The 26,537-nt window shown below is 43.8% G+C and overlaps 1 protein-coding gene across 1 annotated transcript in view; it reads left to right on the top strand.

The window, feature by feature from the left end:
* LOC126267133 (G-protein coupled receptor 52-like) overlaps positions 1-26,537 on the top strand; it is an 882,235-nt gene that overhangs the window by 842,371 nt on the left and 13,327 nt on the right. The window contains exon 4 of the mRNA XM_049972056.1: positions 24,741-24,892. Within this exon, the coding sequence (XP_049828013.1) occupies positions 24,741-24,892 (152 nt within the window). The remainder of the gene's footprint in view (positions 1-24,740; positions 24,893-26,537) is intronic.

Genomic DNA, 26,537 nt, shown 5'->3' with positions numbered 1-26,537 from the left:
CTTACATGGAACAATACTTCAGTATTCTGCTAGATACCCCGTCATATCCATGAGAGTTCTTGGTCTTCAGTGATTTAATTATTAACTCAATCTCCCTCTTGTCAGTATTATGGAGGAGCATTTCAGGTAACAGTCTCGGAACACTTTTTTCTACGAGCGCTATATGATTCCCTGTTGGGACTAGGTTTCTATTTAGTTCACCTGCTATATTCAGAAAGTGATTATTAAATACTGTACATATATGCGACTTATCAGTAACACGGACATTCCCACTACACACTGATTCTATATCCTCGACCTGTCTCTGCAGACCAGCCACTTCCTTTACGACTGACCATATGGTTTTAATTTTATCCTGAGACTTAGCTATTCTATCTGCATACCACATACTTTTTGCCTTCCTAATAACTTTTTTAAGCACCTTACAATACAGTTTGTAATGGGCCGCTGCATTTAGATTGTGACTGTTTCTAACGTTTTGATATAATTGCCACTTTGTTCTACAAGATATTCTTATCCCTTTAGTCAGCCACTCAGGCTGCCTGTTTGTGCTAGTACCCTATTTTGAAAGTTCTAACAGAAAGCAACTTTCAAAGAGCACGAAGTCTTGAAGAAAGCATTATATTTATCGTCTACTGTATCAGCACTATAAACATCTTGCCACTCTTGTTCCTTGATAAGGTTTACAAAAGTCTCTACAGCAACTGGATCAGCTTTTCTAAAAAGTTGGTAACTATATTTAACATGTGTTGCAGCACAAAAATCTTTTAGAGTTAAAATTTGTGCATCATGATCTGAAAGGCCATTCACCATTTTGCTAACAGAATGCCCTTCTAGTAATGAGGAATGAACAAAAATATTGTCTATGGTTGTTCTACTGTTCCCTTGCACTCTCGTTGGAAAGAATACGGTTTGAATAAGATTATATGAATTAAGGAGGTCTACCAGCATCCTTTTCCTTACACAGTCACTTATACAATTAATATTGAAGTCACCACATATAACTAACTTTTTGTATTTGCTATAAAGTGAACCAAGAACCTCCTCGAGCTTTAGCAAAAATGTTGTGAAATCGGAGTCTGGGGATCTATAAATAACAACAGTAAGAAGTTTAGCTCCATTAAATTTAACCACACCTGCACAACATTCAAACACCTTTTCAGTGCAGTACTTTGAAACATCAATTGACTCAAATGGGATACAGTTTTTCACATACATGGCTACTCCCCCACACCGCAAAGAGCTTCTAGAAAAGCTACCGGCCAACCTGTATCCTGGTAAAGGAAGCCTCTGAATTATCTCCTTACTTAAGAAGTGTTAGATATACCAATAATTTCAGAGTCAACATCTATAAGCAGTTCACTAACTTTATCTCTAATATCTTGTATATTTTGATGAAATATACTAATTCCCTCATTAATTGGATACCTAAGCTTTGTCGAAAGTGGTTTCTTTGTTAGAGAGACTTCCCTTAAGCAGGAATACCTATCAGCTGACTTCAATCTAAAGAAAGGTACAGCTCTAAACACCCACAACTAGCGGAATTTTCCCATGAGTGATCCCACCACCCCCACCTATGCTTTGCCAACCTCCCCTTTCCATACCTGTTGAGGTGCAGGCCATGTCTAGTGAAACCCGTCCTGCTGATAGACTCCACCGACACCACTGAAATGTGACTCATGCCTTCTGTCATCAGCGCACCCCCAAGTCTCATGTTATTACGCCTGACGGCTGTATTAAGATGAGGCCGATCGTGACGCTGAAACAGTTCCACGAAATGCCAGTCTGAGTGGCTATCTTTTCCAGGTCACCATCTATGTCATACTCCCCATCCCTATCAATACTATTACCAGCCCCACCCACAATCACTACCTGATCCTCTTTAGTAAATTCCCTACATAACCTCCTATGTTAACAGTCACCTGAGCCAATCCTGCATTAGGCCTGACAATGCTGGTGACCTGGTGCTCACTCCCCAAAACTTCCTGCAACTGCTAGTCTACACCTCTACCATGAGAACTACCTAACAGCAGAACCTTCTTCTTTCTCTTAGACTTTGCAATTGTCCTAGCCACCGTAACTGCTGAGGTCTGCTGCATACTTCCTACATCTACAGCTGCTAGGGATTCCTCTCCACTGGACTCTGACAGTTGGTCATATCTATTACAAACACCAATAGTAAAACTATCTGAAAATCTCCTTCTCCTAGCAGATCTCTTGCCAACAGCCAGCTCCCATTTGCCAACCCCCTTCTCCCTCCTCATCCTATCTAGCACCTCTTGTGCGTTTTTCAACTGCACCTGAAGGGCACAGATCTTACGCTCCTGCTCCTCTATCAACTTACTCTTGCTACATAACCTGCAGTTCCAGGAGAGGATCTCACCAGAATTCCCACTGGCTTCCCCACTGCATTCCCCCCAGTGAAAATACTTCGAACAAGTCTCACACCGCAATCCACTACTCACGAACCTGGTAATTCTCCCAATACATTCTTCCCTATGGTACTACATCCTTTAGCAAATTAGCCTTGTAATTCCGACTTTAAAACATTTTTCTCAAACGTCTCTCTTGCCTGCATCTCTTTTTTATTGTTATTTCATTCGCCTCGCCCCGCATGAGAGGGAGTGAGATGTCAACAATACAACATCCCGCATTTCAGCTTTTAAAAAATACAACAAAGACGAAAAAATAAAAAATTTACAGAAGATTTCGAAAAACAAAAAAGTGGATGAATTTTGTGGCGTCTACATAAAAAACATTAAACTGTTCACTCCTTTATTACAAATTAAAATCAAAGAACTAAAACCTAAAAAAACAAAAATATATACATTTTAAAACACAACCCAGAAAGGTGGACACTCTTCTAAGAAGAAGTAAAATGGTTCAAAAATGGTTAAAATGGCTCTGAGCACTATGGGACTTAACATCTTAGATCATCAGTCCCGTAGAACTTAGAACTACTGAAACCTAACTAACCTAAGGACATCACACACATCCATGCCCGAGGCAGGATTCGAACCTGCGACCGTAGCAGCCCTGCTGTTCCGGACTGCAGCGCCTAGAACCGCACGGCCACCGCGGCCGGCTGCAATATGGTTCAAATGGCTCTGAGCACTATGGGACTTAACTTCTAAGGTCATCAGTCCCCTAGAACTAAGAACTACTTAAACCTAACTAACCTAAGGACATCACACATATCCATGCCCGAGGCAGGATTCTAACCTGCGAACAAAGCGGTCGTGCGGTTCCAGGCTATTGCGCCTAAAACTGCTCGGCCACTCCGGCCGGCAAAGAGGAAGCACTGCAGATGCCCGTAAAAGCTGAAGGACCTGCCCTAGGAGAAGAGGATTTGAGCTGGAGAGAATATATTCTATACAGTTGTGTGGGTGTGGGCAGAAAATACAAGGGTCCGTTAGATAGGAAAACTATAGAGATGAAGGTAGGTGTAGGAGTGCATAGTGTGAAGGCAGAAGGTGAGGAGGAGACTGGTGTTTGGGCAAGGCAGTGGTATTGAGAGAGAGGTAAGCAGAAGATGGAGAAAGAAAGGAGAGGTACCCCTGATATGGAGTGGAATAGGTAAGTGTTATAGTTGACAAAACGCATAAATATCAGGGCGAATAATCGTCGTCTGGGAGAGGGATTCAGTTGAAGTTGCATTGGGATAGGATATGGAGCGTGTCGCCGAAGTAGCGTCCAATTGAAAGTCTTGTACCAAACTACTGAGCGACATTACATTGTTATTACCAGTTGGGAGGAAGTCTGACGACGACGGCTGTATTGACAGAGGAAGCCCAATAATACAAAATACCTTTCACCATTCACTGGTTTCCCATTTGTTGTTGTGTTGGATGCATCTCTCCTCGCTAATCTATCCTATGCACGCTTTCTCACCCCTGCACGATTACTGCAGCCTACATCCGTTTGAACGTGCTCGCTGTAGTCAAAGCTTTGTCTCCTTCTATAATTTTTAATGCCGTCTGCTCACTACCCTCCATTACCAAATTATGGTTCATTGTTGTCGCACGATGTATCATATCATCCAGTTCCTTTTTTCAGCCAAGTTGGTCCACAAATTTCTTTTGCTCCAAATTCAGTTCAGTACCTCTACATGAGTAATCACATCTACCCATTTCATCTTCAGCACTCTTCTGTAGCACATTCGTCCGTATAGCCAAGCGTGTTAATGCATCGTTTCCTGGATTCGGGGAGTCCCCGCCGGCCTCGTATGGAATCCGCCACGCCGAGTAACGACGAGAGCTGGTAGGCCGGCCAGCCTGTATGTGGTTTTTAGGCGGTTTCTCACATCCCAGTAGGTTAACACCGGGTTGGTACCTCAAGTTCTTCCTCAGAAACACGCTACGCAGATTTTTAGAAAACGTTCCCACTCTAGACACAAACAGTTGGGGCACACAAATCCTGTTCTAGGGGAGAGTTATAAAGTCAGGAAGGGCACTCGGCCACCAATTGTCGCTAACATTGCCAAAACAAATCTAACAGTACCAAAACACATAGGTAAACGGGACTAGTCAATGGAAAATAAAAATGCTTCTACTTTTCTTGCTATTGCCAATCTGCATTTTATATACTTCCTACTTTGGCCATCGTCAGTAATAGCAATAGCAAAACTCGTCTAATACTTCTAGTGTCTCATTTCCTAATCTAATTCCCTCAGCATCGACTTACCTAATTCGACTACATTCCGATGACCTTGAAGTACCTTTATTGATGCTCATCTCATAACGTCTTTTGAATACACTATCTCTTCCGTTCAACTCTTCTTCCAAGTCTTTTGCCGTCTCTGACAGAACTACAGTGTCTTTGGTAAAGCTCCAAGCTTTTTCCTTGCCTTTAAACTTAATTCCTTTTTTGGAATTCTCCTTGGTTTCATTTAGTGCTTTTTCTGTGAACATACCGAACAACATCGGCGACAGGCTGCAACCCTGTCTCAGTTCCTTTCTTTCCTTACTGCTTCCCTTTCAAGACATTCAATTCGCATTATTGCGCACTAGTTTCTGTACAAGTTGAAGATAATATTTCACTCCCTGTATATTATCTCGGATACATTCAAAATGCCAGGGAGTTTGTTCGGGTCAATGTAGTCAAAAGCTTTCTCTAAATCTAAAAGTGCTACAGACATAGGTTTGCTTCTTCAGTCTATCTTCTAAGGTAAGTCGCAAGTTCAGCGCTGGTTTGCTTGTTCCTACATGTCGCCTAAAGCCCAAACTGATCTTCCCCAACATCAGCTTCTAGCAGCTTATCAGCGTTCTAAGGGATGCATTATTTTACAAGTGTCGTTATTTAATCTACAGCGTCCTACACACTGAAAAATGGTACACATAAAAAGAAGTGCAACATTTTTAAAGACTTTTTGTTCATAACGTGCTCTTCTACATGAAGTGAAGTAAGGGATAATGCATTAGAGTATCACATACAACTGGTTTCAATAAAGTCAGAACAGTATGTGGTCAAAAAAGTTAAACTGGAAGTTTAAAGAAATTTTTTTGTAAATTGTCAACGATGCAGAGATGAAGAGGCATTTACAGGATAGACCAGCTTGGAGAGTTGCATCAAACCAGTCTTTGGACTCATGATTATTACGAAGCGTACTGAAAAGTAATGCCTCCGAACATTTTACCTGAAAATTCTTAATGATTTTTAAATAGAACAAACGTTATTAACATTCTACAGCTTTATTCTTCATGTCTTCATATCTGCAACGCTCTGCCGCTAGAGAGATCCGAATTGTAGCATGCGACATGGCGGTGCGTAACGTAACTACGTCGCTGCCTGAGAAATCGTGTGCTGTAATCGAGTTACGAATTCGAAGAGTTCGTCCACATATGGAGCATGCTCTTCTTCAGTAGGACAATGCCGAAGCACGCAGGAGCGCTGCAACACCTGCAACGATCCGACGGCTTCGGTATGAACTCAGAATAATCGCGAAGGTCCGTGATGACACTCCGCCTGTAGCCTCTCTCTCCAGGTTTCAGGTGTTAACATCTGTCTATTCGTCAAAACCAGTTGAACAATATTTAGAGCTTTTCGTGGCGTCGTCCTTCTGGAAGAACGTGTGCCTAATCTTTTCGCACACTGATTTTCTGAGTTAAGTCGTTCTGCAGCCATTGTACTACAGCCAAATGCCTGTGTGATCTGACCATGATGGTGCTACTATCCGTCGCGCCACCAGTTTTATCTTTCTCGAAGTCCGAAAGATAACAATAAGCTGCACGTGCATGTTCTCTCGGTATCGAGTGTTGCAGTGTCCACCTGAAAAGTTCCAGTTACGTCAGCTAGACACACTCCAATAAGTACTCACATCATTCTTCATCTGCAGGAATGGTTTCTTTTCTGCGCGAAAAACAATCTCGAATAATAACTAAACTTTAATGAAGCTGAAGCTTCCTGGCAGATTAAAACTGTGTGCCCGACCGAGACTCGAACTCGGGACCTTTGCCTTTCGCGGGCAAGTGCTCTACCATCTGAGCTACCGAAGCACAAATCACGACCGCTACTCACAGCTTTACTTCTGCCAGTACCTCGTCTCCTATCTTCCAAACTTTACAGAAGCTCTCCCGCGAACCTTGCAGAACTAGCAATCCTGAAAGAAAGGATATTGCGGAGACATGGCTTAGCCACAGCCTGGGGGATGAGAGTGAAAAGCTCATTCTTTAATGAAGCTATCCCACAGGGATGGAAATATTGCAGCAACAGTTTGGTAAGTTCTACACACATACTGTAGATATTTACACTGTCAACGTCATTTCACGGATTCTTAAACGACATAAATTGGTATTTCTTAATTCTTCTTATTTTGGTTAGGGTAAAGCCACAATCAATTTCCCGATGATTATTAGCTTGTGATTGTGTAGTTAACTTTGCTGACTCTCGATCAAGGGGGATCGATTCACAGCAGGATACAGTATTTTCTCTGCTAGAGACTGTGTGTGTGTGTGTGTGTGTGTGTGTGTGTGTGTGTGTGTGTGTGTGTTTGTGTGTGTGTGTGTGTGTGTGTGTGTGTGTTGCACACATTAACATTTCATCATCATTGACGCGCAAGTCACCGAAGGGCGTCTAATAAAAAGAACCACACCAGGCGGCCGAACATCCCGAATAAAGTCTCCCGGCCTCAGATGCCATTTGCAGATTCCATTTTTATCTTCCCTATGTCCTGGACAGTTCTAAAGCTGACCTGAACATTGTCCATTGCCCCTCAGAATTTTCATCCTGCTATTCTACACTACGTGATCAAAAGTATCCGGACACCGCCAAAAACATACATTTTTCATGTTAGGTACATTTTTCTGCCACCTACTGCCAGGTACTCCATATCAGCGTCCTCAGTAGTCATTAGCCATCGTGAGAGAGCAGAATGGGGTGCTCCGCACAACTCACGGATTTCGAACGTGGTCAGGTGATTGGGTGTCACTTGTGCCATACGTCTGTAAGCGAGATTTCCACACTCCTAAACATCCCTAGGCCCACTGTTTCCGATGTGATAGTGAAGCGTAAATGCGAACGGACACGTACAGCACAGAAGCGTACAGGCCAACCTCGTCTGTTGACAGACAGTGATCACCGACAGTTGAAGAGGGTCATAATATGTAATAGGCAGACATCTATCCAGACCATCACAAAGGAATTCCAAACTGCATCAGGATCCACTGCAAGTACTATGACAGTCAGGCGGGAAGTGAGGAAACTGGTATTTCATGGTCGAGTGGCTGATCATAAGCCACACATCACGCCGGTACTTGCAAAATGACGCCTTGCTTGGTGTGAGAGCGTAAACGTTGGACGATTGAACAGTGGAAAAACGTTGTATGGAGTGACGAACCACAGTGTACAATGTGGCGATCCAATGGCAGGATGTCGGTATGGCGAATGCCCAGTGAACGTCATCTGCCAGTGTGTATAGCGCTAACAGTAAAATTCGGAAACGATGGTGTTATGGTGTGGCCGTGTTTTTAATGGAGGGGCCTTGTACCCCTTGTTCTTTTGCGTGGCACTATTACAGCACAGGCCTACATTGATGTTTTAAGCACCTTCTTGCTTCCCACTGTTGAAGAGCAATTCAGGGTTAGTGATTGAATATTTCAACGTGATCTAGCACCTTTTCATTATGCACGGCCTGTGGCGGAGTGGTTACACGACAATAACGTCTCTGCAATGGACTGGCCTGCACAGAGTCCTGACCTGAATCCCATAGAGCACCTTTGGAATGTTTTGGAACGCCGACTTCGTGCCAGCCCTCTTCCACCGACATCGATACCTCTCCTCAGCGCAGCTTTCCGTGAAGAATGGGCTGCCATTCTCCAAGAAACCTTCCAGCACCTGATTGAACGTATGCCTACGAGAATGTAAGCTGTTATCAAGGCTCAGCGTGGGCCAACACATATCGAATTCCAGCGTTACCTATGGAGGGCGTCACGAATTTTTAAGTTATTTTCAGCCAGGTGTCCGGATACTTTTGATCACATAATGTATGTTACTCCCCTCAATAGTTCAGAAGAGTGAAATTCCTACATCACACAAATAAAAACCTGTAAATGATCAGTTTGGACCTAAGGTAAACGACCTGATCATCCCCACTATCTTGCCCTAGTAAGCAGTAACAATGAGGGAATTAAGTTTCCCTTTCTTTCCCTAAATCTCTTGCGGTGAAGTCTGAGATGATTCCTTTGAGAAAGGCTTTGTGCTATATCTCTAATTACTTAGTCGTCAACGGAACGATGAAGTTCTAACCTCTCTCTTAATAAGGTATACTTCCACTCGAGGGACAGCACCCAACAAACTGCAAGATAGACGCTGCTAACTCTTCAGAACGTAAACAATAGAAAACTGTCGTTATTGTGATACAGCATATCTTCAATTTACAATTGGTCTCTGTTGACCACGTACAGCCATATTGGTCTTTGAAATTTTGCGCATAAGGCGCTACGGCCCTTTTATAAAAAGAACTCCAGGAACTTACAAACAGAAAGGAGTCCTATTTGCCGCCACGCCTCTTGCGCTACTATTTCGGGTCCCCAGTGGCTAGTACACGGCTCCTGAGCTCGGGTGTGTAAGCTGTTCCCGCAGTCTCAATACAAAAGACGAAGCAGAAGACGCCTTTATTGTGGCTTTCAGACCAAGATTGAGAAGGACGTGGACCGCTTTACGTCTCAGGCAGCCCTTAATCTTCCGAATAGAAACCAGCATTCTGGAACTCACTAGACCAGCAAGGTAAGTCGATGAGGGAGGCAGCTGGAAAGAATTAGGCAAAGTACTGTCATCGCTCTACTGGGACTGAATTCCGTGTACTGCCATACTACGTTCTACTCCGAACCGCTGCAGTATAGCAGAGTACCACTTCGTAATCATCCCAGCGCATAAAATTCGGGCCGGCCTGGGTGGCCGAGCGGTTCTAGGCGCTATATCCTGCCTCGGGCATGGATGTGTGTGATGTCCTTAGGTTAGTTAGGTTTAAGTAGTTCTAAGTTCTAGGGGACTGATGACCTCAGAAGGCCTCCAGTCCAGACTTTATACCAGTCAGGTTCCTCTCAGAGTATGCTTATAAAATAGCTTCACATTTAGCAATTATATACAACCACTCGCTCACAGAAAGGTGCGTACCGAAAGACGAAACTTGCTCAAGTCACACCAATACCCTAAAAGGGAAGTAGGAGTAATTCGCAGAATTACAGGCCTATATCACTAACGTCGATTTGCAGTAGAGTTTTAGAACATATACTGTATTCGAAGATTATGAAGTACACCGAAGAAAACGATTTATTGACATATAGTCAGCACGGATTCAGAAAATATCATTCTTGAGAAACACAACTAGCTCTTTATACTCATGAAGTAATAAGTTCTATCGACAGGGGATGTCAAATTGATTCCATATTTTTAGATTTCCAGAAGACTTCCGACACCGTTCTTCACAAACGTCTTCTAACCAAACTGCGTGCCTACGGAGTATCGCCTCAGTTGTGGGACTGGATTCGTGATTTCCTATCAGAAAGGTCACAGTTCGTAATAATAGACGGAAAGCCATCGAGTAAAACAGAAGTAATATCCGGTGTTCCCCAAGGAAGTGTTATAGGCCCTCAATTGTTCCTGATTTATATTAACGGCATAGGAGACAATCTGAGTAGCCGTCTTAGACTGTTTGCAGATAATGCTCTCATTTGCCGTCTTGTAGTCATCAGATGATCAAAACGACATAAAAATGATTCAGATAAGATATCTGTATGGTGCGAAAAGTGGCAATTGACCCTGAATAAAGAAAAGTGTGAAGTTTTTCACATGAGTACTATCAGCTAAATGTTGAGTACGCGATAAGTCGCACAAATCTGAGGGCTGTAAATTCAACTAAATACTTAGGGATTACAATTACAAACAACCTAAACTGGAACGATCACATAGATAATATTGTGGGTAGAGCAAACCAAAGACTGCGATTCATTGGCAGAATACTTAGAAGGTGTAACAGGCCTACTAAAGAGACTGCTTACACTACGCTTGTCCGCCCTATTCTGGAGTATTGCTGTGTGGTGTGCTATCCGCATCAGGTGGGACTGACGGATGACATCAAAGAAGTACAAAGAAGGGCAGTTCGTTTTGTATTATCGCGAATTGGGGAGATAGTGTCACAGAAATGATACGCGAATTGGAGTAGCAATGATTAAAACAAAGGCGATTTTCGTTGTGACAGGATCTTCTCATGAAATTTTAATCACCACACCTCCTCCGATTACGAAAACATTCTGTTAGCACCCACCTACAGAGGGAGAAATGATCACCACGATAAAATAAGAGAAATCAGGACACGCACAGAAAAACTTAAGTGCTCGTTTTTCCCGCGTGCCGTTCGAGAGTGGAACGGTAGAGAGATAGCATGAAGGTGGTTCATTGTACCCACTGCCAGGCACTTTATTGTGAAAAGCAGAGTAAACACGTAGATGTAGAAAGCCGGGCAGCCGCGCCAGCTGGCGACGTGCGGGCCACCGCACCGGACGTAAGTCGGCTAAACTTTAGCGGCACGGTCGCAGGCGCAGCTGTCGTGCTCGCCGGAGCACTTGACGCACCGCACCGCGTTGCGGCGCCGGGCGGAGTGGCCGAGTGGTTCTAGGCGCTTCAGTCTGGAACCGCGTGACCGCTACGGTCGCAGCTTCGAATCCTGCCTCGGGCATGGATGTGTGTGATATCCGTAGGTTAGTTAGGTTTAAGTAGTTCTGAGTTCTAGCGAACTGATGACCTCAGAAGTTAAGTCTCATCGGCAATACTTCGCGACATGGCACTCGCCCTCGCTCTGGCACCTGAAGCACGGGGGCTGGGGGTCCATGGCGGTCGGGAGAGCTTCTGTCATAACCGGGAAGCCCAGCAACTTCCGCTAGCCGAAAGTGTCTCTCGCCGTAGGCCGTTTTAACGGTCACGGCACAGAGCGGCGCCCTCTTCTTGTTGGTCCGGTTTGCACAACCTTTCGGTTGCATTACCCAACACGGCTCGCAGTAGCCGTTCCCGGCCGCCGCCTCGTCACAGCACCAAGATAACCCCCTTAGGAGTACCTTGGTCGTCTTCTTCCTTCCAGCGGAGGGTGCATTCTGACGCGCTGGCGGTATCTCGACAATTTGGGCGGCCACGGCGACCTTCATCGCCCTGTGGTCGGCCACGTTTGCTGCCATAACGCAGATCAGCGAGTCTGCGTCGACAGATTCGTAGACCTCCTCGTTCTCGACGTAATTCGTCGAACAGCGCTGTCCATCCGCCTTTGCACTTGACGTACAAAGGGGGAACAGGCTGCGACTCGTCTTCTCGGGTCTTCCTTGCTTGGTCGGCAGACTCAGTGAGTCGCACAACCGAAGAACCTCTCGTAGCAGCAGGTTTCCCCCAGAGTACTTCCTTCCAATGCTGTGGGGCGCAGAACACGACAATTTGCTGGCGTTGTGAAAAGAACACACGACAGTTTGCTTTCCGCGGCGCCCACGAGCTCAACTCGCCAGAGTAAGCGTAGCGCGCAGCGGCAGCGATGCGCACATCTCGCTAGGTCAGGCCGCTCTGGTGCGGTGCCGGTGCCCCTCACTACTGCTGCTGCTGTTGCATGACAGGGACACATGGGCCCCTGTTGTGCGACGGAGTCCAAGCGGGAGAGCTATGCCTCCAAGGTGGTGAGTGGTCGTGCGTTGTCCTGACTTCATGATAATGTCCGTGCAGTCGGCTGGGACGGTTTCTTCTGGACGCATTTGCGACTGATTGGTCTCGAAGCAGGGGAGGCCATCTGGTTGCGTTAAGTAGTTGCACCCGGTAACCCAGTGCTCGGGGGAGCGGATTTGTGGACTGAGCGGACTTCTCATAGAAGAGCCGTGCAGCCTGGCGGAACCTATCACGGACAGTAGGTATGTTTGAGACCCGGTTGAGGTCGGCTTACGGAACTTCCCGAGGCAGGTGAAGCGCCAGCTGCAAGATCCGGTTCTGGAGCCGTTCTAGTCGTCCGACGTGGGTCGCTGCAGCATTGCCCCAGACGACAGCGGTGTAGTCGATGAGCGGGCGTATAAGAGTGATGTAAAGCGCAACACCCAATTCAGGTGGTAGCGCAGTCGACGGATTTGGGAAGGGGTATAGTTGTTTCATCCTACCCCTGACCTTTCTGACGACACCGTCAACATGCTGTCGCCATGTGAGTCCTCTGTCCAGCGTCACACCCAGGTACTTAGCTGTAGGACCCTAAGGTATGGCGGTTCCCCGGGTGGTGATCTGCGGGAGGTCGGCTGGGACGGGTTTCTCTGTGATTAGTAGGGCTTACATCTCAGCCCCATCGAAGTTAAGGAGCCACCTTCTCGTCCACTGATTAAGTGTGTCAGCTGCTGCCTGCATGCATCGCTGGAGCAGAGCTGCGTTCATATTCCGTGTGTACAGCGCCGTATCATCTGCAAAGAATGCGAGGTGGACCCTGTCCATCCGGGGCATGTCCGCAGTGTAGAGGATGTAGAGTACGGGGCCAAGGACGGTGTCCGTGCGTACATGGAGGCTCCTGTCGCCGAGGTGGGATTTCAAGAGACACAAATGCGTCAGGGGCACGCCGACGTCCAGGAGTTTGTAAAGAAGCCCTCACTATTGCCTCTCGGGCTGCATTTATATAGATGCGCCGCGCGGGATTATCCGAGCGGTCTTAGGCGCTGCAGTCATGGACTGTGCGGCTGGTCCCGGCGGAGGTTCGAGTCCTCCCCCGGGCATGGGTGCGTGTGTTTGTCCTTAGGATAATTTAGGTTAAGTAGTGTGTAAGTTTAGGGGCTGATGACCTTAGCAGCTAAGCCCCATAAGATTACACACACATTTGAACATGCAATGGTGCAGGATGACAGAACGTGCTGAAGTGAGTCCATTACTTGTATCCAGATGGGAGGCGCAAATGTCAAATGGTTACCGTGTGCTTGGTGCACAAATGGAAACTCTGACACGTGGTTTCTCGTATATTTCCGTTCGGTCCATTCCCTCCCAAGCGCTCCAGGCGCTCGAATACTCCGAAATTCGACCAGCTGGTCACATGTGACACACAGTGATACACCTTTCAAAATCTGTTAAGAACTGGCAGCGTTGTGTCGCGACTGTGGGCCACACGGAATTATCTGCGGTCCTTCCCAGCGCTCACTAGCTATCTGACGCTTAATAAGTCCATTACATATGCTGTCAGACCCGATAACATGTTCACGCGGTGACAATACAACACTAACACACTTTGGTGGCTGTTCTAGACGTCACAGTTTATGACAAGTCCATTCATTTACATACTTGTTGATGGTATATTCAGGGTGTCCAAAGTGCCAGTTTCGAAGCGCTGTAGAAAGAGAACCACTGCTCAGAATGACGTCAAATCTGGATAGCATATTGACACTGGGGGAAACGAAATTGAACCAAAAAAATTAACGTAATTTATTCAAGTAGATGGCGCTGTAAACGTCTTAACGTAATGGGATCGGCTACTAATAACAGATGAATTGCAATACCACGGATATGGTTTGAGTTAAACAGTTCAATGTGTATGACTACACAAGTTCGGCAGTCAACAGTTGTGGCTCTGTTAGTTAGGTAAAGCATCGTATCACATCGGATGGGAAAAGTGGGTTTTTAGTTGTTATGAGACAAAAAACTGCAAAAAAGCAAAATTACATCGGTTTATAACTGCCGCAAAACATGTTGAATATACTGTCAACCGTTTTGTGCCACAAGCTGAAATCGAAAAGCCAGCCGGAGTGGCCGTGCGGTTCTAGGCGCTGTAGTCTGGAACTGAGCGACCGCTACGGTCACAGGTTCGAATCCGGCCTCGGCCATGGATGTGTTTGATGTCCTTAGGTTAGTTAGGTTTAATTAGTTCTAAGTTCTAAGCGACTGATGACCTCAGAAGTTAAGTCGCAAAGGGCTCAGAGCCATTTGAACCATTTTTGAAATCGAAAACAGCATGTTTACAACGGTTCGGAGTCTCTAGGGTCACGTTCAGAATGCGTTGCTCAATGCCTGCCTTCAATTCAGCTACGTTCGTGATAGGAGCACTGGCCACAACATCTTTCAGATAACCCAACAGCTAGGAGTCACTTTGATTAATGTCAGGTAATCTGGACGGCCAGGCTATAGGGAAACGACAGCTGATAATATTAGCATCTTCGAAATGCCTGTACAGCAACCGCTTCATTGGCTGTGCAATGTACGGAGGAGCGCCACCTTGTATAAAAAAAATAATCATATCCACACATACACGCTGTTAGAGGTTTTAAATTACACTAGTGCCAAAAATTCTCAAGGCCTTTGCAGGTAAACAGGACCCGCAGGATTCATCTCCTCGAAAAATATGGCTGTACGATAAACGATGCCATCATCCCGCACTAGTCACCTTTGCAGAATGAAGTGATACCGGTTGATATGCGTGTGGGTTTTCTGTTGCCCATATTCTGCAGTTCCTTGTGTTGTCATGTTCTTGGAAATAGAAATGGGCTTCTTCTGTCCACAGAATGTTCCAATGTTACATGACCATTCATTGGCCACTTCCATGCAAGCGAGAAATTCCAGAGCAAAGATTTGTCCTACTGGTAGGTCGTTAACTTGGATGATTTTCCGTGGACAACAATGTAAGATGTTTCTTAGGTGCTCAAACGCAAGTCCAAAGTTCGGGGCATTCGCCCCCCCCCCCCCCCCCCCCCCTCATGTAATGCTGTGGCCACGTCTTCGACAGACACCGAGTCGAAATTTGTAATCATTTTCTCCGGACCCTTAGAAGACATCGGACAAGTGCCTTTTTTCATACCCTTCAGTGTCTGGAACTTCTGCAGGGCTACCGGCGCACAGTCACCGTTCTTATAAATTTGCTTTACCAACAGCGCGCGATCCTTCTAAAGTGACTGTCATGCTGGTCGTCTTGGACACAAACTGAGGAGCAGCCGTGTCTTGCGCGACTGCTAGTGTGCGTGTTCTTACACTTACATACCTTCTATTGGTCAAATATTCGTTAATTTATTTTTTTCCCGTGACATTTCCCCCTGCATCAATAATATTCTGTTCAAATTTGACGTCAATCTCAGCAGTGGTTTTCTTTTATAGCGTTTACAAACTGGAAGTTTAAATATGAGCACACAACTGCATCCGAATCAGACCATTCCTTCTAAGTGCTTATTTTATCAGCCGTATGTGAACACTATGTGATGAAAAGTATCCGCACACCCCAAAAACATACTTTTTCATATTATGTGAATAGTGCTGCCACCTACTGCCAGTTACTCCATATCAACGACCAGAGTAGTCATTACACATCGTGAGAGAGCAGAATTGGGCACTCTGCGGAACTCACGGACTTCGGACGTTGTCAGGTGATTGGGTGTCACTTGTCTCATATGCTACACGCGAGATTTCCACAGTACTAAACATCCCTAGGTCCACTGTTTCCGTTGAGAAAGAGAAGTGGAAACGTGAAGGGACAAGTACAGCGCAAAAGCGTACAGGTCGACCTCGTCTGTTGACTGACAGAGTCCGCCAACAGTTGAAGAGCGTCGTAATGTAATAAGCAGACATCTATCCAGACCATCACACAGGAATTCCAAACTGCATCAGGATCCACTGCAAGTACTATGATAGTTATACGGGAGGTGAGAAAACTTGAATTCCATGGTCGAGTGGCTTCTCATAAGCCACACATCACGCTGGTAAATGCCAAACGACGCCTCGCTTGGTGTAAGAAGCGTAAACATTGGATGATTTAACTGTGGAAAAACGTTGTGTTCAGTGACGAATCACGGTACACAATGTGGCGATTCCGGCTGCGAGTGCCAGCGATGATGCGCTACCGTAATTTGATACGATAACGCTCTTTGCTGTGACGACAACGCTCTTTGCTGCGAAAAAAAGCATCGATGTTTTCTTGTAATAGTTGGAGATAAGTTTGCATGTAGAAGTAATTTGAAGTGCAAAGGTCAACATGTAATCGCGATTATCAAGAATAAAAATTGAGAATGAGATTTTCACTCTGCAGCGGAGTGTGCGCTGATATGAAACTTCCTGGCAAATTAAAACTGTGTGCCCGACCGAGACTCGAACTCGGGACCTTTGCCTTTCGCGGGCAAGTGCTCTACCATCTGAGCTACCGAAGCACGACTCACGCCCGGTACACACAGCTTTACTTCTGCCAGTATCCGTCTTCTACCTTCCAAATCTCATTCTGGAAACATCCCCCAGGCTGTGGCTAAGCCATGTCTCCTCAATATCCTTTCTTTCAGGAGTGCTAGTTCTGCAAGGTTCGCAGGAGAGCTTCTGTAAAGTTTGGAAGGTAGAAGACGGACACTGGCAAAAGTACAGCTGTGAGTACCAGGCGTGAGTCGTGCTTCGGTAGCTCAGATGGTAGAGCACTTGCCCGCGAAAGGCAAAGGTCCCAAGTTCGAGTCTCGGTCGGGCACACAGTTTTAATCTGCCAGGAAGTTTCAATAAAAATTGAATTTGTGGAAAAAAGAAGGTAAATATTGTTTACGAACCTTTACTCGATGTTGGATACTCGGGCCTTCATAAAAACTATTAGTGTGTTTAGCAATACAGTGCATAGTGGTTTCTTCGCGAATTAACAATACTGGGCGAAACCGCTACTATAAGGGCCCGAACGACGCGCAATATTTCGCCGTCAGGATGTATGTCCAAGACGTTCCCTAAGCGACCAGTTTTTTAGTCAGAAGATATCATACTGCCACTGTTGTTCAACCTTATCATTCTGAAAGTGTTTCCAGGAAACGGCGACTGTAAATATTGTAGCTGCTAAGGGAGATGGCGTCTTCATCGCGTGTTGTTGCAGTTTTCTCCGACTTTGCCTGCTGTTCTCTGAGAACCGGAGAAGCAGAAACCTCCGACCCCCAACTTATTTTGTACCTAACCCGTTCTCTCCTTACAGCAGCCACGAAGAAAACACATTCATCTATGGTCAAAGTTTTTTCACGGATTGTTTGTATTAGACAGGTACCAATTTTATAAGGTATGTATCTAGGCAAAAAATTCAAAAGAGAGTTTTTTAATGCAATACCTGTCTTATCTGTGTCAAAGGTCAAACAATCAAGTTAATTAATTTTTTTACGGCGTAGAAGCAGTCTCATTTCAAGGTGATGGGAGTTTCCTCATTGTAAGTGTGTATTTCCAGTTCTGTATTTGGTTCTTCAACTGATGTTTAATACATGGTCAAAATGGTTTTTCAGGACTTCTCTCATGTCACTTTCTGTCCTAACCAGATTTCCATTTTCACCTTCAAGTGCTTTTATGGTATTCATTGGTTTCCTTTTACCTCTGATAACCCTACACAACAGTTTCTTATTGCCTTTACTGTCCTCCTCCAATTTCTGAGTGCGTATCTTCCATGTCCTGGTCTTTTCTTCTGAAACTGTTCTTTTAACTTAGTTTCTTGATTCGGTACATTTGTTCGAGGCTTCTGATCTTTGCCTCATCTCTGATAAGTTCCGGTTTATTTTTTCTAACGATCCCTCTCTTTCCTGAAGATATTTCTTTCCCTGATTACTGCTCTCACTCTTCCATTGCACCAAAGAGTTTCCCTCTCTCTTGTCATCATACTTGTCTTTCCACAAACTTCGGTGGCTTCCTTTACCAACGTGTACCTTAGTCTGGTCCATTCTGCCTCTCCATTTTTCCTTTCATCTCTTGGTAACAGGGATTTTATCCGGTTCTGATATTCAGGTCTCTTCTGTTTTCTGGAATTCCCATACTTTGATTTTTTTTCTTGTTCTGTACTTTTGGCACATGGAAGTTTCTCAGGTCCGCTATTAACAGACGGTGATCACTGTCAAGGCTCTCGCTAGGAATTACTCTGACATCAGTTACCATTTTACCATAGCCTAATTTAAAGGCCGAAACCGGTTGCGTGAACTTAATAACGTTCTAAAACAAAGCAATTGGAGCATCTTTTCATTAACTGAACATGAGCTGTGGAATCAGCAGTTTATTTCCTGTTTTTTCACGTTGAGGAAGATTAACCAGTGGTATTTTTGCTGGTTATTTTTGTTAATAATCAACAGGAACTTCTCAAATATTCTGATGTCAAAAATGTCAATGTTTTGAACGTTGCCTCCTGCTGCATTAGTTTCTGCAGACGTCCAAGTTTACACGTATAGAGATTCTGCACTATGTACTCTGCATGTCCTTAGACAAACTTTTTCTGAATCATAGATTGTACCTCTTATGAAGTATGATGCTTGTGGCAGAATATCGCCAAAAGCAATTTTCAAAAACAGAAGCTCTTTCTGTAGAGAATGAAGCGGAATGAACGGCAGGTTAACGATAGGACGCTAGCACCATGAAGTTTTCTAGTGCATTCCTTCCCGACGCCGACGAGGGTTAAATTCTAATCTGCTTCCTTTTTTCTAGTTCTTGATCCTGTAGTCTTTTTTTGCGTAGCACTATTTTACAAGTGGAGCTTAATCTAAATGAGAATGCCCCAACTCTAATTTAATCTGCAGTTCCACTCCGCTACTAGACCCGCAGTTAGCCGAAACAACCATTTTAGTGGCGTGGCATTTTATAGTACAATTTGTAGCCAGGCAAGCAGGGTGCACTCTGCACGAGCTACCTCACGCAGCTGCAATTTACCTGCAGTCGTACTCGCAGTCAGAGCAATGCCGCAAACGCAGCACCCTTGTAGAGCCAGCGTACCTTTGAATTTTTAACTTCTCTGTCTCGTGAGCTCTATTTGCGGCGGGGAATGCTAACTGCTGTGTTCGCATACGTCGTGTGGCCTGTATTTCGTTTAGAACCTAGCACTCGGAACATTCAGTGTCCGCGGAGCGCTAGAGATACTACAATTGCAGCGGACTGAATACAAAAGAAGACGTCATTGAAAGTGCCATGGAACCTTGAAAAACGTGTCTAGCCACTCTCATGTATCATTCTTGGGATACGCATTTGATTAATTTTTTATAGTTTGGTAAATACTACGAGAGCGTGCTGCATTTTTTGTGTGAAAAGTCTTAAGGCTTTTTAAATGATACAAACGTTATTAGTCTTCTACATCTTTATTCTTCATGCCAAATATATTTATTTCTCAGCGTAGTCACCCTGGCGATGAACACGTTCCTTCCAACGAGGGACTAGTTCGTTAATACTGTCACTGTAAAATGTTTGACTTCGTTGACGGAACCACAACCTCACCTCTTCTTGCACCGCTTCATCACTATTGCTATTTAACCGCAGTTTGTTGATGCTAATAATAACGTTTTCTTCCTAATTGTGATTTCCGAGAGAGTGATTAGGTACACTGTGAGTTAATAGAACAGCTTAAGGCCATGAAAATGGATTAGAATAATTTCGTTGTGAGTCGGCGAGGGTAACGAGTGTTAACATGGAAATATGATTGCCGTAATATCTTGATCGAGATATGTGTTCGTCATTCGAAACACCTTCTTGTATTTCTTATTTCTAAATTTGGCGAAAAAAGTTCAGTTACGTCTTAATAGAACAAAGTACCAGCTTAAATTATTTGCGAAAGAATATTGCTATTGGCTAAAGACAACCTACCAACGATTCATCGTACCGGTATTCATTTTGTGAGGCTTATTTGTCTATATTTCTGAATATGTCACGATTTACGACGCTATTGTCAGAAAAATTTCAGTGCTATTTCCGAATAAAATGCAACCTGACCTTATTTGTGAAGCAAAGGCCATTTCGAAGGAGAATCTATTTGACTATCTTATATGACATTATTTTTCATGTTGAATTCCCATCGTTCATCGCGCGAGCCATGAACTTACTAACACCCGTAATTGGAGTGCTAGTCTAATTTTTACTATGATTCTTTTGAGCTGTTTTGTTTAGCAGCATGTTTTTCTTTTAATTGCATAGGGTGTATTTTCCGACATTTCCTTCGATTTCTTTGCTATAAGTGTTTACTTTTTAATGTGATACTGATCGTCGTGTCCAACAGATATCAGTAATGTTTCGATTTACTGTCGAACTATTTATGTACAGTTTTCTTAGCGCCATCTGTCACAAAGCAAAAAGTGATCCAACTAAAACATTCATATTTCTTTACGTACTACACGAATATGTAATAAAAAAAGGGAGTTCCTATTTTAAAAAACGCAGTTGATATTCGTTTGACCTATAGCAGCGCCATCTAGCGGGCCAACCATAGCGCCATCTGGTTTCTCCCTTCAAGCTAGACAGGTTTCGTTGTTTGTAGTTTTTTGACGCTTATTTTCTGAGATATTTGGTCCGATCGCGATCAATGGACCACCCTGTATATACACTGAAGACCCAAAGAAACTGGTACACCTGCCTACATCGTGTAGAGCCCCCGCGAGCACGCGGAATAGCCGCAACGTAACGTGAAATCGACTGATGTCTCAAGTAGTGCTGAAGGGAACTGACACCTCGAATACTCCAGGGCTGTCCACAAATCCATAAGAGTACGAGGGGCTGGAAATCTCTTCTCAACAGCACGTTGCAAGGCATCCCAGATATCCTCAATAATGTTCATGTCTGGGGAGTTTGGTGGCCCTGGAAGTGTTTAAATTCGGAAGTGTTCCTGTAGCCACTCTGTAGCAATTCGTGTGGGGTGTCGCATTGTCCTGGTGGAATTGCCCAAGTCCGTCGGAATGCACAATGGGCATGAATGATTGCAGGTGATCAGACAGGATGCTTACGTACGTGTCACCTGTTAGAGTCGCATCGAAACGTATCAGGGGTCCCATATCGCTCGAATTGCACATGCTCCACACCATTACAGAGCCTCCACCAACTTGAACGGTCCCCTGCTGACTTTCAGGGTCCATGGATTCCTGAGATTGTCTCCATAGCCATCATGTCCATCAGCTCGATACAATTTGAAATGAGACTCGTCCGGAGATTTGATGTTTTACCAGATTCCTGATATTCACGGTAGACTCGTGAAATGGTCGTACGGTAAAATCCCTACTTCATCGCTAACTCGGAGATGGTGTGTCCCATCGCTCTTGCGCCGACTATAACACCACGTTCAAACTCACTTAAATCTTGATAACCTGCCACTACTGCCATCACTAACACAACTACGCCAGACACTTGTTGTCTTCTGTAGGCACTGACGACCACAATGCTGTCTTCTGCATCAATTACAGCAGTAGAGTGTTTTTTTACGATGTTCCTTTTCTTCCTAATAATTATTTTTTATGCCATTGGTTGTACAGGGTTGGTGCATAAGTTCGTAGTGTTATTCCATAAGTTTTATAAATGCAACACGTACGTATAACAGAGACTTTAGTCATGAATAATATATTCCCCTCCACTATTTATACGAGGTGCATTCAAGTTCTAAGGCCTCTGATTTTTTCTAATTAACTTCTCACCCGAAATCGATGAAACTGGCGTTACTTCTCGACGTAATCGCCCTGCAGTGGTACACATTTTTCACAACGCTGACGCCATGATTCCAAGGCAGCGGCGAAGGTTTCTTTAGGAGTCTGCTTTGACCACTGGAAAATCGCTGAGGCAATAGCAGCACAGCTGGTGAATGTGCGGCCACGGAGAGATTGTTGGAAAAAGCCAAAAGTCACTAGGAGCCACGTAAGACGAGTAGAGAGCATGAGGAATCACTTCAAAGTTGTTATCACGAAGAAACTGTTGCGTAACGTTAGCTCGATGTGCAGGTGCGTTGTCTTGGTGAAACAGCACACGCGCAGCCCTTCCCGGACGTTTTTGTTGCAGTGCAGGAAGGAATTTGTTCTTCAAAACATTTTCGTAGGATGCACCTGTTACCGTAGTGCCCTTTGGAGTGCAAGGGGTAAGGATCACGCCCTCGTTGTCCCAGAACATGGACACCATCATGTTTTCAGCACTGGCGGTTACCCGAAATTTTTTTGGTGGCGGTGAATCTGTGTGCTTCCATTGAGCTGACTGGCGCTTTGTTTCTGGATTGAAAAATGGCATCCACGTCTCATCCATTGTCACAACCGACGAAAAGAAAGTCCCATTCATGCTGTCGTTGCGCGTCAACATTGCTTGGCAACATGCCACACGGGCAGCCATGTGGTCGTCTGTCAGCATTCGTGGCACCAACCTGGATGACACTTTTCGCATTTTCAGGTCGTCATGCAGGATTGTGTGCACAGAACCCACAGAAATGCCAACTCTAGAGGCGATCTGTTCAACAGTCATTCGGCGATCCCCCATAACAATTCTCTCCACTTTCTCGATCATGTCGTCAGACCAGCTTGTGCGAGCCCGAGGTTGTTTCGGTTTGTTGTCACACGATGTTCTGCCTTCATTAAACTGTTGCACCCACGAACGCACTTTCGACACATCCATAACTCCATCACCACACTGTCTCCTTCAACTGTCGATGAATTTCAATTGGTTTCACACCACGCAAATTCAGAAAACGAATGCTGTTCAAGTAAGAAAAACGTAGCCATTTTTAGTATTTAAAACAGTTCTCATTCTCGCCTCTGGCGGTAAAATTCCATCTTCCGTACGGTGGTGCCATCTCTGGGACGTATTAACAATGAACGCGGCCTCACTTTTAAAACAATGCGCATGTTTCTATCTCTTTCCATTCCAGAGAAAAAAAATCGGAGGCCTTAGAACTTGAATGCACCTCGTAATAGTCTGCAAACGATGGGGTAATTTTTCAATTCCACGACTGTATAAATGACTTGGTTTTGAGGAAAAGTATTCTTCAAGTCATGTTCGGAGTGCATTTTCATCCAAAAAGTAAGTTTGTTTAAAGTTGTTCGATAGAGAGCGGAAAAAGTTGTTCGATAGAGAGTGGAAGAGGTGAAAATCTGAGGGTGCAAGATCAGGTGAATATGGTTGAAAAGCTTTAATGGTGTGAGGAGTGGAGGGTGGGAGTCATGTGCAGGCTGTCAAGCAATCAGTAAAGTGAAGCACATCATATTGGGTAGCATGTTCAGTGAATAGGTAATGCTGCAGTCTCTTGGCCACAGTTTGGTGGTGGCCATTTATGTGGGAAGACAGCTTGTTAGTTGCCATGCACATGTAGAAAGTAGCATGATGGTTGCAACTTGATTTGTAGTTCACACAGCTGCTTTCACAAGTGGTTCTGCCTTTGATGGCAGTAGGACATGCCTGAGACAGGACTGGAGCCGGTGTTAATGATGGGTGTATGTAACAGGTCTTGCACCTATGTCTGTCGCAGGGATATGAACCATGGGCCAAGGGGGTGGGAATACAGGTGGAGCAGGGATGGACAAGAATATTATGCTGGTATGGTGGGTATGTGACGAAGCAAGCTGGAATCTTTTTATTCTCTCTCTTGTTTTGCCATCTGCATCCTTAAATTTGTTTTTTCACTTTTAACTTAATAGTCAAAATAAATTAGGAAATTGATGACATACACAAAACTAAGTACAAAATTAGATCTGGTGCTATATTCTATACAACTGAGGACCAACCTTTCTCTTTGATGAAAATGTAGATTATACTTACATATGTGAAATGGTAATAAGTTAAAAGTGAAAAAACAAATTTAAGGAGGCAGATGGCAAAACAAAAGAGAGAATAAAAAGATTCCAGCTTGCTTCGTCACATACCCACCATACCAGCATAATATTCTTGTCCATCCCTGCTCCACCTGTATTCCCACCCCCTTGGCCCATGGTTCATATCCCTGCGACAGACATAGGTGCAAGACCTGTTACATACACCCATCATTAACACTGGCTCCAGTCCTGTCTCAGGCAAGTCCTACTGCCATCAAAGGCAGAACCACTTGTGAAAGCAGCTGTGTGAACTACAAACCAAGTTGCAACCATCATGCTACTTTCTACATGTGCATGACAACTAACAAGCTGTCTTTCCACATAAATGGCCACCACCAAACTGTGGCCAAGAGACTGCTGCATTACCTAGTCACTGAACATGCTACCCAATATGATGTGCTTCACTTTAATGACTGCTTGACAGCCTGCACATGACTCCTGCTCTCCACTCCTCACACCATTAAACATTTTCAAAGTTCCTCATCGGTATTATAAATTCTACAATTCTGTATGTATTGTCCCTTGACTGATGTTTAACAGCATGTAATTAATTTTTATAAGAATGATACAATTAACACAGTTTTTAAAAATTTAAATCTACAATTAAAGGAAACAAAAATATCGTAGTTGGTATTTTAGATATAACCCATAGGAATAATGTGAAACATATGATAAGATGGATGTCACATATACTGTAGCTAGCATTACAAATAGAAACTTGTAAGCTTATCAAGACTGTTCTGTTTGTATTTACAGGGCCCACAGAAGTTATCAACATATATCTTCTCTCACTGGCCGTGGCTGACCTGTTATGTGGCTTGCTGATTGTGCCATTATCTGTATATCCAGCTGTTGTACAGCAGTGGGTGTATGGAGACATTGTCTGCCGGCTTGTTGGCTATCTTGAGGTAATAGTGTAGGTTTAAGTTTTCATTATTCTGAATTGTTAGCACACACACAATTTAAGCATAGGAAAGTGGACATTTGTACCTTTTTGAGTGTTAACTGTGTGGAAAATCTATATTTCACAAAGTAGAAAAATTTAGGAACAGAAACAAGTGTAGGTTCCTAGTTTACAAATCTAAAAGTCAGGGCAGAACCTCTTCTTTTGGCATCTCGGGGTGAAGTTATTGTACTGCTCTAAGATAATCAGGAAGAACGATCACATATAAATTAGCTAAAAGGACATGAAGTTGCTTTCATCGCAAAACATAATATGTTGCTTAAAATGTAAAACACTATGACAAATATAAATAGGTTCTAATCAACTATGGTAGACACAACCACAATTCAAAACACAAAAATTATTTCCCTGAAGGCCCTTACAATTCTCTCTTTGGTCTAGTACAAAGACTGTTATGAAATGACACAAGAAAGATAGAGAATATCAACAAATTATTAAACATGTTTAAAGATTATCTTATTATTCACTTCTTCTCTAAAATTAGATGCTGTATTCATGAACAAAAAATGAAACTCTGTTCCAAGTAAAACACTCTTCTCATATAAAGTGAAAAAATGTATAACTAAAAGTGACACCTTCAAAACCGACTTTAGTACACAAAACTGCAATAAAAGACACAAATTCTTTCAATATGGGCTCTGGATTTCTTGTGAGGGGACAACACACAGTTCTTCAGTCTATTACAAAGATTTAAAACTAAATGCTCTCACACCTAATGTGATAAACAGAGAACATCATGCCAATTCAGAAGCTAATTTAAAGGTTATTTTATTAACCACTCCTGGTATGTGGATATTTACATTCTGGGTTTTCAGATTCCCACTAGCAATATGAGTAATGACATTACACGTAAGAATACTTTATTATTACAGTGTGTAGTAACCATTCCCCTTTATTTGATATCAGTGTCTTCATATAACTGATAAATACATAAAAAAGACAGAAAATTGCGCATAAAGTAGTATCAGTAATATGGATTGACACATGCCACTCCCTTCACACAAAATACTAATTTGCCAGGGTTTTTAGTGTAATGGATAAGGTCCAGTGACGTTTGTATTTAACATTAGTTACTACTCACCATACAGTGGTGATGCTGAGTCCCGATAGGAACAAGAAAAAGATTCACGATTCACACAATTATAGCTTTCAGCCATTAAGGCCTTTGTCAGCAATACACACACACACACACACACACACACACACACACACACATGCACACACACACGCAAACACAACTTGCACACACATCTACTGTCTCAGACAATTGCTTCAACAACTGGTTTCATTTGTCTGAGACAGTAGACATGTGTGCAAATTACGTTTGCGTGAGAGTGTGTGTGTGTGTGTGTGTGCATTTGTGTATGTGTGTCTATTGCTGACAAAGGCCTTAATGGCCGAAAGCTATAATTGTGTGAATCATTTTGTTGTGCCTATCGCGACTCAGCATCTCCGCTATATGGTGAGTAGCAAATTTCCTTCCCTAATATTGTCCATCCTGGATTTTCCATTGTTTGATTTAACATAAGTTATTCATTGTTAACAATATTTAGTAGTTACTGTAGAAGCAATATGTAATTGCTCTACAG

The sequence above is a fragment of the Schistocerca gregaria genome, chromosome 4 (genome assembly GCF_023897955.1).
Source record: "Schistocerca gregaria isolate iqSchGreg1 chromosome 4, iqSchGreg1.2, whole genome shotgun sequence".
Classification (NCBI taxonomy): Eukaryota; Metazoa; Arthropoda; class Insecta; order Orthoptera; family Acrididae; genus Schistocerca; species Schistocerca gregaria.
Note: the sequence above shows the minus strand (reverse complement) of the source record. Positions and strands in the feature narration are given on the sequence as shown.